Below are 13,914 nucleotides of genomic sequence, written 5' to 3'. Positions count from 1 at the left end.
TCTTTCAAATTTACTGATAATACTCTTTGTATTACTTGCATTGTGCCAGAGTGCTTCCTTTTGGAGTTAATAAGATGTTACTAATCTAATCTAATCTAATCTAATCCTTAGGTTTGTATACCGCATCATCTCCATGTTCGTAGAGCTCGACGCGGTTTACAGTAGGAGAAATAGGAAGGAACTACAACAGAGGGTTAGAGGTAGAAGTGTGAAGAAAATTTAGAGGACTTGGGATGCCAAGATATAAGAGTTTCCTTGATTCCTAAGTTGGAGGGAGACTTACATTTTTTGAGAAAAGCCAGGTTTTCAGATGTTTGCGGAAAACTTGGAGAGAGCTCAAGTTCCGAAGAGGGGAGGTAAGGTTGTTCCAGAGCTCAGTGATTTTGAAGTGGAGGGAGGTCCCTAGCTTTCCTGTGTGGGAAATGCCTTTTAGCGAGGGGAAGGATAGTTTTAATTTGTGGGAGGATCTGGTGGTATTAGGGTTTGAGGAATTCCAAGAAAGAGGGATAAAGGGAGGGAGGATACCATATAGGATTTTGAAAGTTAAACAGGCGCATTTATAGTGGACCCTGGCGATTATCGGAAGCCAGTGGAGCTTGGCCAGGAGCGGGGAGACATGGTCAAATTTACTTTTAGCGAAGATGAGCTTGGCCGCGGCATTCTGAATCCGTTGGAGTCTATGGAGGTTTTTCTTAGTTAGGCTTAAGTAGACAGAGTTGCAATAGTCCAATCTGGAGAGGATGATGGATTGGACAAGGAGGGTAAAATGTTTTTGATAGAAGCAGGATCTAACTTTCCTCAGCATGTGAAGGCTGAAAAAGCATTTTTTTTTACCAAGGATTGGAGGTGGTCATTGAAGGACAATGTGGAATCAATGATGATGCCCAAGACCTTGCTCGAGAACTCAAGCTGCAGAGAGGAGCCAGAGGGTAGTGGGATGGAGGTGGGTAGGTGATCTAGTTTTGGACCGAGCCAAAGAAGTCTTGTTTTGGACTCATTCAATTTCATTTGCACAGTGTGGGCCCAGGATTGTAGGTTCATTATACAAGAGGATATGTTCTTAGACAGGTCGGTGAGGTTCGAATCGGTCTCGAGGAGAACGAGGATGTTGTCTGCATAAGTGTAAATTGTTTCAAGGGGGGATAGGTGGAGGAGTTTTAGGGAGGACATATAGATGTTGAAAAGGATAGGGGATAGTGGAGAGCCTTGCGGGACTCCACAATTCGGTTTCCAGGGGGAGGATGAACGAGAGCGGCTGAATTTAGAGAACCAACCTAGGACTGTTGAGTTGATACCTATCTCAGAAAGTTGGTAAACAAGAATATCATGGTGAACAACATTGAAAGCAGCGGAAAGGTCAAATTGTAGGAGGACGGCAAACTTGTTTCGAGAGTGAAGTTGTTGAACCCTTGAAATCAGGGAAGACAGTAGGGATTTGGTGCTGAAGTTAGGACGAAAGCCATATTGATAGGGTAAAAGAATAGAGAATCTCTCTAAGTATGATGAGAGTTGGGAAGAAATGATGGACTCTAGCATCTTGGTTAAGAGAGGGATATTTGCAATTGGGCGATAGCTGGATGGTATGGAAGGGTCAAGGTCAGATTTTTTCAGTAGTGGGGTCAAGGCAATATGACCCATTTCTGGGGAGAAATGGCCCAACTGAAGGGCGGAGTTTATGAGAATGGTGATAGAAGAAATAGCCTGAGTGGGAATCTTCTCGTATAGGTAGGAGGGGAATGGGTCTAAGGAGCAATTACAGAATTTCAGTTTGAGGTAGAGATTGAGGACCAGGGATTCAGATACGCACTCAAAGGTGGTCCAGGATCTGTCAGCTGGGATAGGATTGGAGGCCATTAGGGTGGGAGTGGAATCGGTGGGCACTAGGAAGTTGTAAGAGACTGAAGGAGGGAAAGAGCATCTCAAGGAAGAAACCTTATCGTTGAAGAATTTTGCTAGAACATCGGCTGAGGGAGAGGACGGGAGCAAGGTGGGGTCTCTTTTGGAGGTTAGGAAGCGCCAGATGTTGAATAGAGTACTGCTTTGATTGTTGGACCTGGAGATTTTGTCACCATAGAAGTTCTTTCTTGCTTTTTTTAGTGCTGTATTGTACAGCTTGATATTGACTCTCCAGGACTGTCTGTCTATAGGACATTTTGATTTTTTCCATATGCGCTCCAGAGCTCGACATTTCTGTTTTAGCTCTCTGTGATATGGGAGGAACCAAGGGGCCTTGCGGGGATAGGAGATGGATTTAGTGGAAAGGGGGGCGAGGGAAAGATAGGTGGATTTGGAGAGAGCGACCCAGTTATGCCAATTAGTACCTGAATCTGCAGGCTTAGGGGCAGAGGAGAATAGATTGAGAAATTTAGACCAGAACAGGTCGCTTGTGATTTTTTTGCGGAAGGTAATGGGGTTGGAAGTACGGGGTGGAGCCCCAAGGTGCGACATAAAGAATCTTGTGGTGCACTTATAATCTGGTCTGGCCACTGTCAGAATACTATTAGAGATAGGATGCTAACCTCAATGTGTATTTAGTCTCACCCAGGCCGGCACAATTTATGTTCTTATATTAAAGAAAATATTTGTTTGTTTGTTTTAAAAGAAACAGTTTAATCATACATTAGTTCCTGCTGTTGTGCCGATGCTCAAAGTTTCACGGTAGAATCAAATTTTACCATGAATCTTGTGCCACAAAATTACCACTGTCTGCTCAGAATAATGGCCATGCAAATTTTAATTTGCTGCACTATTCTACGCTAATGCTCTTGCTGGCTCAGGCAATGCATGTGTTTTGCAGCGCTATGGGAGGGATAACAATATGTGAGATGGGGTCAAGTAGAGGGGTGTGAATAGGGTCAGAGGGGCATGTAGTAGGCTTGGCTGAGGACAGAAGTTGTGCGGTTTCTTCCTCCATTATTTCAGAGAAGGAAGAAAAGCCATCAGTAATTGAAGGAGGGTCGAGAGAATGGGACCAAGCAAGGCAAGGATCTGCGGGTGCTTCCTGAGTTGTTTGGGTGAAGGAAGAAGGGATGGTATGAGCTTGAAGGTCAGGAGAGTGGATGATGGAAAGGGGAGAAAGATGTGACTTAGCAATGAATTCAAGGGCAATCTCATGGAAATATTCAGTCATCGTCTGGGAAGAGAGAGATGGAGGAGTTGGGGGGAGAGGTTGTGCTTTGAGAAGGGAGTTCAGCATGACAAAGAGATGGTGGGGGTTGGAAGAAAGGGAGTTAGTTAGCTGGATATAGTAGTCTTGCTTCACCAGAGTAAGAGCAAAATGAAAGGAGGTCAGCATAAATTTAAAGCGAAGGAAGTCAGTATGTGCACAAGATTTGAGCCAAAGACGTTTGGCACAGCAGATACAGGAACGTAAGTAAGCCAAGTTTGAGGTTTGGTATACCTGACAGAGCAGGGAACTGGGAGAGTAGAGGAAAGAATAGAGTTTGTACGACGAGTCAGCCTCATGGACAGACTTGGATAACATAGTGGAGGCAAGGAGAGGTGAAACAATGGCTGAGAACATGGAAGGATCAAGGGCTTGAAGATTTCAAAACCTTTTGGTGTTTACTGGCTCTGGCTGTGGGGGAGGGTGAGTAATTGTGAAGGTTATCAAATGATGATCAGAGATGGGGAATAGTGAAGTAGAGAAGTTGGAGAAGACAAGATCAAGGCAGTTGTCATACCTGTGAGTGGAGGTTGGGGAGCATAGCTGGAGGTTGAATGAGGTTAAGTAATTTAGAAGCATAAGTGTCTCATAGATACTGACACTGTACATTTCAACCTCCAAGTCCAAATTCGTGGCCAACGAGATACAGAAATATACTGTTTTATCTCGATGCTCCAAATATCTCTAAGACTGTTTTTTGGCTTCTTATTCAAAAATTCAGAAATTAATTTATACCACTGGGCGGCTTGATGCCCTACTAAATCTGTCTGGTAGCAAAGGATCTGTAAGCTATAATAAGTTTTTAAGTTTTTCCATTCAGGGAACCCACTCTGAATAGCCTGCTTCAACTGCAACCACCTATAATATTGAGACTTTAAAATGCCAAATGATTGTTGCAGCATCTATGAGACAAATATGGTTATTTTTATTGCATAGGATTTTTTGGACCCCAGTTCGATTACAAAAACTAGACAATTCTAAATCTAATAGATGCTGGCATTGTCATATTAGTATAGGGACTCTGGATCATCTGTTATTTTTTTGTCCACTGATACTTAGTTTCTGGAGGTCAATTTGGGGACAAATAAATCTTATCCTTGAGTCTTCTATCCTCTTAACCTATGAAGCCATAATTTGTGGTATGTTATTACACGTTAAGCCTACTTTAGATAAATATAAAAGCCGTCTTTTCTTTATGATGACTGGAATAGCTATCCAAATGATCACACATAACTGGAAAAGTCATGACAGAATCAATTACACATTTTGGTGGGCAAATGTATGGACCACATATAAATATGAGAGAATGAATACGGAATGTTTGGGAGTCTAGTGATTTATTTAATAAAGTGTGGAGCTCATTGACTATATTTGTTACCTCACATTAATGGTTGTATATCTCCTTTTCTTAGACTTCCTTACACATCTAGGGAGGGGGAGAGGGGGTTGGGAACTGGATTCTGAAGTTATACATTACTTAATTATCTAATATAATAAAATGTTAAGCGCGCATGCGCACTCCTACCTGCGTGTTTCCTGATCCGTATGTTCATGGCCAGAAGGAGTGCGCATGCGCGCCTACAGCTGCCCCACACTCGCGGTCCTCCAATGCATCGGAGCCGGAGAGAAGGGGGGTGGGAGGCAAGAAGTTCGGCAGCAGAGACGCCATCCCTTCTTTGTTTGCAGTTCCGAGCCGCTGAGGACTCTCCCGAAACCCATGGCAGAGGGTTGGCTGCTGCCCCTGCGCGGGACTGGCGAGCTGAAGGTGTTCCGGCAGCCGGCGGCGGCTCAAACCTGTGCAGGCAAAAATCCCTCTCCAACCTCTCCTGTCTCACTGATGCCGAAAAGAAGCCCCACCGCACATCCTTGGCACCCATCCCGGCCCCGCTATCGCGCTCCCTCTCGCGAAAAGTTCGCAAAAGGGTTCCGGAGACTGCGGGAGCAGGAGAGGTAGGAGGAGGAAAGGAAGAGAAGAGAGCCACAGACCCATCTTCCTCCTCTTCTGCACTGCCCTAGCGCCGCAATACCTGCTGCCTCACTGGGGGGCCCGACCTCGGTGGTCAGGTAACCTGCTGTCACTGACGCCTACACCCTAGGCCCGCGGCGGCTGCGTTCTGCGTGAGGCGGTTTTCAAGTCTCAACAGGATGGCTTGCGCCGAGCCCCTTCTCAAATAAGCCTGTTTGGGGAAGGGAAATATTTTGCTTTAATTTGGGTGGTGTGTGTGCTGGGGAATCAGTGAACAATCTTATATTACTTTAGGTAAAGGGGGGGGGTGTTGGGAAGGGGGAAGGGAACAATCTTGCTTCCATTTGAGGAGAGGGATGTGATTTGTTGGGGACAGGAAACAATCTTGCTTTGATTTGGGGGGAGGGTTTTAATTGGTTGAGAACAATAAACTATCTTGGTTTTCTTTGGGGGGAGGGGTGTGATTGGGAGAAAGGCTACTGCTGGACAGGGGACATGGGAGGTAAAAGGAAGGGAGAAGATACAGAAAGAAAGACTGACAGACAGCCAGGGAGAGAGATAGTAAGATGGGGGGGGGCCCAGGGAAGAGACAGACAGAGACACACAGGGGGACAGAGACAGAAAGAAAGAAAGGGGGGTAGGGAGAGAGAACAAAAATATAAAGTAAGAAAGAAAGAAACGCCTCAGCGACCCATTGTGCTAAAAGTCTACACATCTATTCTAGCACCCGTCAATGTAACGGGCTTAAACACTAGTAATAATATAATCACACAATTTGTCTTATGGTATTAATAAGTGAAGGGGGGAGAAAATGTCTGTTTTTATGTATAAATTGTGTAATTAATAGTGTGTTTTATGCTTTATTTTATGTTAAATTAATTGTACTGCACTTTCAAAGTTTGAAAATCAATAAAGATTAATTAAAAAAAAAAAAAAAGAAGAAGCATAAGTGTCAGAGGGATTGTCAGTGTGAATGTTAAAGTCCCCAAGAAGGAGGGAGGGTAAAGATGAATCAAGGAAGCTGGAAAGCCAGGAGTCAAATTCAGTGAGAAAGTAGGAAGGGGAATTTGTTGGGAGGCCAATAAGTTTCCACTATTTGGAGAGGTAAAGGAGTGAATAGGCGGATGGAGGAAAGGCTGTGTGATTGAGGTGGAAGAAGAGGCTGGAATCTGCAAGTTGAAAGAAAAAGTCCAACATCTCTGCCTCAACCAGTCAGGCTTTCAAAATGCCGCTTCTGCCTGCTGGCCAGCCAGCCACTGCTGCTACTTTGGGAGGGCTCGCAGGTAGGAAACAAAATGCCAAATCCACACGGGGGGGGGGGGGGAGGGAGGGGTGTCAAACCCAGAGTAGGGGTATGTGTGTGAGAGAGGCCAGATCCATGGCAGGGTGTGTGTGTATGTGTGTGAGAGACCAGATACATGGGAGGAAGAAAGGGAAGGGAACATGGATACTGGACCTGCAGGGGATGGGGGAGGTGGTAGAGAAAGAATGTGAGTGTGACCCAGAGGAAGAGATGCTTGGCCAATGGAGAGAGGAAAAGAGATGCCAGATCATGGAGAATGGGGAGGAGATTCAAGGTGTGAGCAAGAGAGCTGCTAGTGGGGTGGAGCAAGGGGGAGGGGACATGGATGCTTGTCCTACAAGTGGGGGGTGTGGAGGACAATAGAGAAAGGAAGAGAGAGAGAGACCCAGGCCAGAAAGGGGCATGTGTGGGAAGAGAGGAAGAGATTCTTGTCCAGTGGACAGAGAGATGCCAAACCATGAGGATCAGGGAGGGATTCAGGGTGCTAGTGAGAGAGTGGGATTTAGAGGGAGACAGAAGTACAATTCAATTAGAGTGAAAGAGGGAACTGAGGAGACTGGAACCTGAGAAAAGAAAAGGCAAGAAGGAATTTCAGGCCTTAAGACAGGGGAATTCTACACAAAACACTACAAATAAACTTTGCAAAATTTTGAAATATAGTGTACAGAATTTTCACATTTTTTGCACAGAATTCCACCAGGAATATCATATGTAGAACTGAACACTCACTGAATAACTCTCAAAACCTCTAAATATCATCTAAGGCTGCAAGCATATTTTATTTCTCATCAGCTCTGAAAATGAGAATATCTCTGCTTTTCCATTATACTAGCCCCCTCTTTTACGAAACTATGTTAGCAGTTTCTAGCGCGGGGAGTCACGCTGAATGGCCCGCGCTGCTCCCAACACTCATAGAGTTCCTTTGAGCGTCAGGAGCAGCACAGGCCATTCAGCGCGGCTCTCTGCGCTAAAAACTGCTAGCGCCGTTTAATAGAAGAGGGGGTAAGTAACTCCACTTCTGTAACTGAACTTTGAACTTCTTGTGAGTGTAGATTTCTTTGCCCAGCATGAAAAATGAAAGATTTCAACCTTTCCTGAGAGAACACCTGAAATATGACAAGCGAGGACCCCTCTTTTCTCTCACTTTACCCTTTTCCCCTACAAAAACAACATGATCTAGGAAAAATAATGATTAACACCATTAAAACAAATCTCTGCTCCAAATCATTTTTGTGCAGTTCTTAAATCCAAACACTAAAATTGCATTTAAATTTATAGAGATGGGACATTAAACCAGAACCAGAAAAAAAACCCTAAAGATAAGAAAACGAAAAACACTGTAAACCCTCTCCCCACCCCTTCTGTTGCCACTGGCACACTTCTGCCAATTGTAGTCTTCACATACAGTTTTGGAATTTACTTTGGTCCCTAAAACTCTTTAAAAGGTTAAGGAACAGGAATCAATAAATTATCAGTAGTTCTTAAGGTTCGTGCCTTCAGCACAGCAGGAGAGTAACATTTTGTTCTGTGTGAAGTCTACAGAATACACACATAGATTTTTACCCGAAGGTATGGACATCATTCTAGCTTTGGTTTCAGAAAACATATATTCTTAACTAAAGCCAATTAAAATGATTTCCTAGACCAACGCTGCAGAATGTGCCAGCACCTCTCATTTTCACCGCATCTTTAAGAAAAAAAAAAATCAAGGTAAAAAAAAAGTGAAAACTAGTTTCCATTTTGAATTTTAGAAAGTTACAAGACAAGACCTTCAACTGTAGCAATCAAAGTTAAGCATTTGGTAGCCATTATGAAAAGCTTCTAATATGCCTCCTAATGACTATGCCTGCTGTTCACTAATTTGCAACATCTGCAAAGTCATCTCAATCTAGTCTTCGGTTTATATACTGGGTCATCTCTCATTGGAGCTCAACTCGGTTTACAAGTAGTCAGGAGACTAGAATAAACATTTAATAAGGTAAATTAAAGGTAAATGTAGTCTCCTGTGCACAAGTACCAAATTGTGAATGACTTATGGGGGTCTTTTTTTCTTTTTTGCAGACTGGCTTGCCATTGCCTTCCCCAGTCATTTTTATCCTCTATTGAAAGTGGATGGATGGCTGAGTTGGATAGTGGTTCTCAACCCTGTCTTCAGTGACCACCTGGACAGGTAGATTTTCAGGATATCCATAATAAATATGCATGAGAGATATATGCATACATGGAATATTGTTACTCCTTGGGTTTTGGCCAACTACTAGAGACCTAGATTGGCCACCATGGGAACGGACTACTGGGCTTGATGGACCATTGGTCTGACCCAGTAAGGCTATTCTTATGTTCTTAACCTAATATATTACATCTCATACATATTAATTGTGGATATTCTGAACACCCAACTGGCCAGGTGCCCCCCGAGAACTGGGTTGAAAACCACTGAGCTAGAGGCTGGCTACCTGACAGATATCCCAGTGTGGGATCTGACCTTAGGTTACGCAACCTAGACCTCACAGGTACCTGGTAGAATTACAAGTTAATCAGGAGTGAGGCTTGTGATTAATAAAAAACTGTAAAAAGAAGGAAGATGATAAGAAAGATGAAATATGGGAACATTTTCTCTGTCATCACCAATTAAGATTATCCACCCTTTACTGTTTTCATTAACAGAAATTAAATGCAACTGTAGTAGGTTGAGAAACACGCTCTAAGTGGACAAAAACCAGTTATTCCTATAAACTATCATAAGCCTACAAGGATGCTCAGCTGTTGCACAGAACATATGCTTTCTCTGTCTGTGCTAAAGGACTGGATTATGTAATTAAAGAGTTCAGTTTCAGTTTTAGGTTAATATGTAAATAGATCATTGTACGGAAGCACCTGTTAAAGGGACCCCGCAGGGGTTATTTGTTTAGTTGGATATGTTCAACAATACCTTTTGTCTTCCAAAGAGCGAGAGCAAACAAATGATTGTAGAAGGACACACTTGAAAACAATTACTTTTCAACCATGCCTTGACAGCCCTTAGGGCAAAAGCGAGGCAAGGTAGTGGGACTTGCAATGTCTGCCTTATTGTGCAATCTCGTATCCAGAATCTCTGCAACCAAAGCAAGTGAATTATATGATCTAATTTTTTTTTAAAGGTCAAATGTCCACAGTGTAAAATAAGTAGGCTGACAAACGCCTAGTAGAGTTATTACCTGAGGATGAATAATTGGAGGTGTGTTTATTCAATTACTGTACTACACAGAAGTTTTAATGATAATTTCTGAAAAAAGATCCTATTTCTGCCCTGAATCTCTCAAACTAGCGATGCATATGCCAGGAATAAAGGCAGATCTGCAGCTGAAAACCTGCAACAAGACAGTTCTCAGTCATCTGGGAAAAGAAGGAGGGGCGGGGGGGGGGGGGCTTTAGGGCAAATGCTCCCTCAAAAGGCATGAACATTTGGACAGAACAGCGGACTGAAGGAGAATGATGTTCTCCAGTTTCAACCCATTAGTGAACCAACTAACAAACACAATGGTGGTGTTGTTGTTATTCTTTTACCATAAGCAACAGGGCTCTGTGTGTGGGCAGCAGTTTAGTGGGGAGGAGGATAAGTCGACCCCTTTTTTGTCCTATTGATTTTTTTTTTCCTATTTGCATGACTTGAGCAAATTAAATGATGCAATATGGCTTTTTGTTACAAAACAAAGTGAGAGATACCACCCAGACACATATGTTGATTCGTAGAAGCTGTTTACATGAGAATAGAGTGAAATCTACCGTGAACCAAGCATAAAAATTCGATTCAGCCATGGAGGGGGGATTTTTTTTTTTTTTTTTTTAATTATGCCTGGCCCAGTATGACTGAAACAGCAGTTTTCCAAGAGAATTTCTCAAACCTTGACAACTACAGTGCTGCAACAGAGGAATTCTTAATTCCTATCGGGTGGGTGGGGGGGGGGGGCGGGGTGGTGAAGACACCTGATTGTCTATCTCACGAGCAGTGTTTCCCTAATTAGAATATTTAAGCCATTTCCTTATGCGTGTACATCACTAGACGCAATTCAGGGAAAAGACATGGGCTACCTCCAAATCCAGCTTTCAAAACAATGGCGCTTTTAAACCTTTATCAGACAGGGAGGGAAGGGGGGGGGGGGGTTATAGTCTTTAAACCAAAGTTCAAACAAAGAAGTCTTCTACTACTATTTATCACACAAGCGAAATAATGCTCGAAGTTCGCCTAAAACAGTTTCCAGCTTGCAGTTATCAGATCTTCCTTTCCTCTTTTTTTTTATGGGTGGAGGCGCAGAGAGGGCTTCCTCTGGTCTCTCAGGTTAGAGCAGCAGCGGCCGCGGCGGCACAGATAACCATGGTAACAAGGGAGGAGGCGGAGGCTGCCGCTGCAGAGGGAACCCACGAGAAACAACGATGCTCCGCAACTCCGAGCTGCCCTCCGGCCTAATCTGTGGCCAACTTAATGCTCCAGCCAAAGGAAATTACATCGCGCCTTCCCTTTCCAAGCAGTTTAAAAACTTTTTTTTTTTTTTTTAACCACGCCATTTACAAGTGCACCGGGAGTCCGAGAGCACGCAAGCTCCCTGGCTGAGGCACTGAAAGGTTGCAAATGTTTCCTTTTCTGCTACTTAAGCCCCGACTGACATCTTACCCAAAGGTGCAACCAAGCCCACGCCAGGTTTTTCTTTTGGTTACAATAAAAATGGCAATTCCCACACCGCCAGTAACTCTTCGGCAACCAAAGCGTTAACACGTCACGCCTGTCACAGTCCCGCGTGCAGCTGAAAGCCGGGAACTTCGCCCTCGTCTCGCGGCAGAAACCCCCAACTGTCAGCTCCTCCTGTGGTATGACTAGATATTGGAGGCGTCCGGGTTTCCTCCTCCCCCCCCCTACTCAGGGGGGGCGCCTTACCTTAGGGTGGTCGTGCAGCCCTTGAGGGTCGCTCCTGGAGCAGCAGGAGAGCCGCGGGTAGAGCCCCCGGCAGAGCCCCCCGCTCAGCTCGAGCGCCAGCTTGCGATCTCGCCTCCTCACGCGCCTCGGCGGGCTCCCGTCCATGCACCGTCTCCTCCTGGGACCCGCGTCGCCGTTCTCGCACGCGCAGGAGCCGAGCGCCACGGCGAGGGCCAGCAGGAGCTGCGTGGGGAGCATCTTCCTCAGCCCTTTGTCAAAAGGTTGGTGCTGCTGCTGCTGCTACTACTGTGGGGTCAAAATAGTGACACTAATAAAATAAAATAAAAATAAAAAAGTAAGGGGGAGTCGAATTTTAAAAGCCACTTTCTTGTTTTATTTGTCTTCGTGGGAAAATGACTACTTTTTTTTTCTCCCCCCCTCAAAAGAAATAGGATGCTGCCAAGAAAGGTGTGCGATTGCCTTTTGATGCTGCTGGGACCCCCCCCCTCCAAAAAAAAAGTTGTCTGGCGGGCTGGGAAAGTTTCAGTGGTCGCCACATGGGCTAGGTGTCGGTAGCTGGGTGAGGGTCTGACGGGGTGAGACGGCTCCCTGGATGTTTAGGTGAGACAGTAGCACTGGGGCGTCTCTGCCTGCATCTCCGAAGGGCTCTCATGTTTCCTTCTTCTTTTCTTCTTCTTTTTAACCGGAGTGCGGGGAGGTGCTGCCACCGCGCGCCCCTTGACGTCACTGTCCGCCGCGAGGCGGGGTGGGGGTGGACGGGGGGGGGGGAAAGGAGCCCGAGATGGGCGCGCGCCGGAGAAGGGCTGACTGCTGAGGCTCGCGCTGCTGACTGCTTGCTAGGGAAGGGGGGGGGGTTGCTGCCTGCAGGGTAAGGGAGGAGGGAGAAGTTGCTGGCAGGACGAGGAAGAGGATGGGTCCCGTCCAACCTGCTGCTGAGTCCGTCCGTAATGAGGATAGTTTCCAGACGCAGAAAACGTCATTTTAGCATAGCATTCTATTCCATTGCAGGAGCTCTAACCTGCTGGTTGGCCAATTACATTTTCCCTTAGATTAGATCAATAGCAGATAGGTGGTACAGGACCTTGGACCTGGAGATAGACGGTGTTTTGGCATTAGACCAGGGGTGTCCAATGTCGGTCCTCGAGGGCCGCAGTCCAGTCGGGTTTTCAGGATTTCCCCAATGAATATGCATTGAAAGCAGTGCATGCAAATAGATCTCATGCATATTCATTGGGGAAATCCTAAAAAACCCGACTGGACTGCGGCCCTCGAGGACCGACATTGGACACCCCTGCATTAGACAAATGAAAAAAAAAATTGTATGCCAAGTACACCATTTATTGCTGCCGGCTACTTCAGTCACAGTTTCTAAATTCTGACGAAAGATATGTCATAAAAGTGGCCAACCTGCCAGTGCTTGAACTTGCCATTCTCCATTATAATGAGATAAACAAAAAGGTTGTAGCTACACCAGCTTTCCAGACTACATAATTTCCTTCTTCTGACACTACATCCAAAGAAGGAGCCTGTGTGGGCTGGAAAACAAAAACAGTTTTCTATAGGACCAATATGGTTACTAGAACTTATTTTAGTGACAAAAGAAGAAAAAAACACGTTATAAAGTGCACACTTCACTCACCAACTCACCCAGTATGGTAGTTGTGGTGGTGGGTGAGGGAATAGACTGCTGCCTAAAAGCTCTACCAGTGGCACCGGGTCAGCAGAAACTTGCAGTAATAACAAAACTTTATCCATTCCTCCCAGTCTCTAGAGACAGTGGGGAGAGTGGCATCATTGTCTGGTGGCAGTCTACAGCAGTGGGTGCAATGGCACAAGCTTCCTCTGCAGCTCACACTCTGATCCTACTTCTTTCACTAGTGTGTGACATACATGGTTGTACATGTACCATACACATGCATGCACGCATACTGAGTAGAGAGGTAAACCCAAAGAACAAAAGCAAAAACTGCAGTGATGGTGTACAGGACGGCAAGTCTTTATTGGACAAACATAAAAATAAAATCATAAAACAGTTTGTATCCAAAAGGACAGATAAGGATGGACCCGACACGATCCGTGTTTCAAAGAAACCCTCCTTCCTCAGGGGTCCTAATCTGTAATGTATCAATGCAAGAAAACCTGATGAATAAAAACAGTAAATAGCTGACTCAAACGTAAGGGCTCCTACGTGGTGCAGGGCAAAAACCTGAGAGGTAAACCCTCCATAATAGACACTCCTTTTCCCTCTGGCAGAATTCATCTAAAAATGGGCTTTGCAATTTTCTGCATAGCACACACAGATTTGTTTTTTTTTTTTTAATATTAAATTTTCATCCTTTTTCTGAAAAAATAGCTGAAATATGGTGAAGGAAGACTCCTCCCTTTCTCCTCCAGAATAAACACCCTCTTTTATGAATGCATAGTGCTGGTATTAGCGCCCACAAATCTGATGGATTTCTTTCACTGGGTGACCAGATAATTGGATAGAGGGAATGCGCTAGATGTGGTGTATTTAGATTTTAGCAAAGCCTATGACAGTGTTCCATACAGACGTCTAATAAATAAAC

General features: G+C 44.8%; 1 protein-coding gene across 6 annotated transcripts in view; it reads right to left on the bottom strand.

Annotated features, from left to right (window-relative positions):
• HHIP (hedgehog interacting protein) overlaps positions 1–12,084 on the bottom strand; it is a 385,274-nt gene extending 373,190 nt beyond the window's left edge. For all 6 annotated transcript variants that reach the window (XR_004539039.1, XR_004539033.1, XM_033940011.1 and 3 more), the window contains exon 1: positions 11,348–12,084. Coding sequence is in view for 4 of the 6 variants with exons in the window: in XM_033940011.1 (XP_033795902.1) it covers positions 11,348–11,584 (237 nt within the window). In the remaining 2 variants the exon portion in view is untranslated. The remainder of the gene's footprint in view (positions 1–11,347) is intronic.
• Between the last annotated feature and the right edge of the window lie 1,830 nt (positions 12,085–13,914).

Source organism: Geotrypetes seraphini, chromosome 1, assembly GCF_902459505.1.
Source record: "Geotrypetes seraphini chromosome 1, aGeoSer1.1, whole genome shotgun sequence".
Lineage (NCBI taxonomy): Eukaryota > Metazoa > Chordata > Amphibia > Gymnophiona > Dermophiidae > Geotrypetes > Geotrypetes seraphini.
The sequence above is the reverse complement of the archived record's forward strand: the minus strand, read 5'-3'. Positions and strand labels throughout refer to the sequence as shown.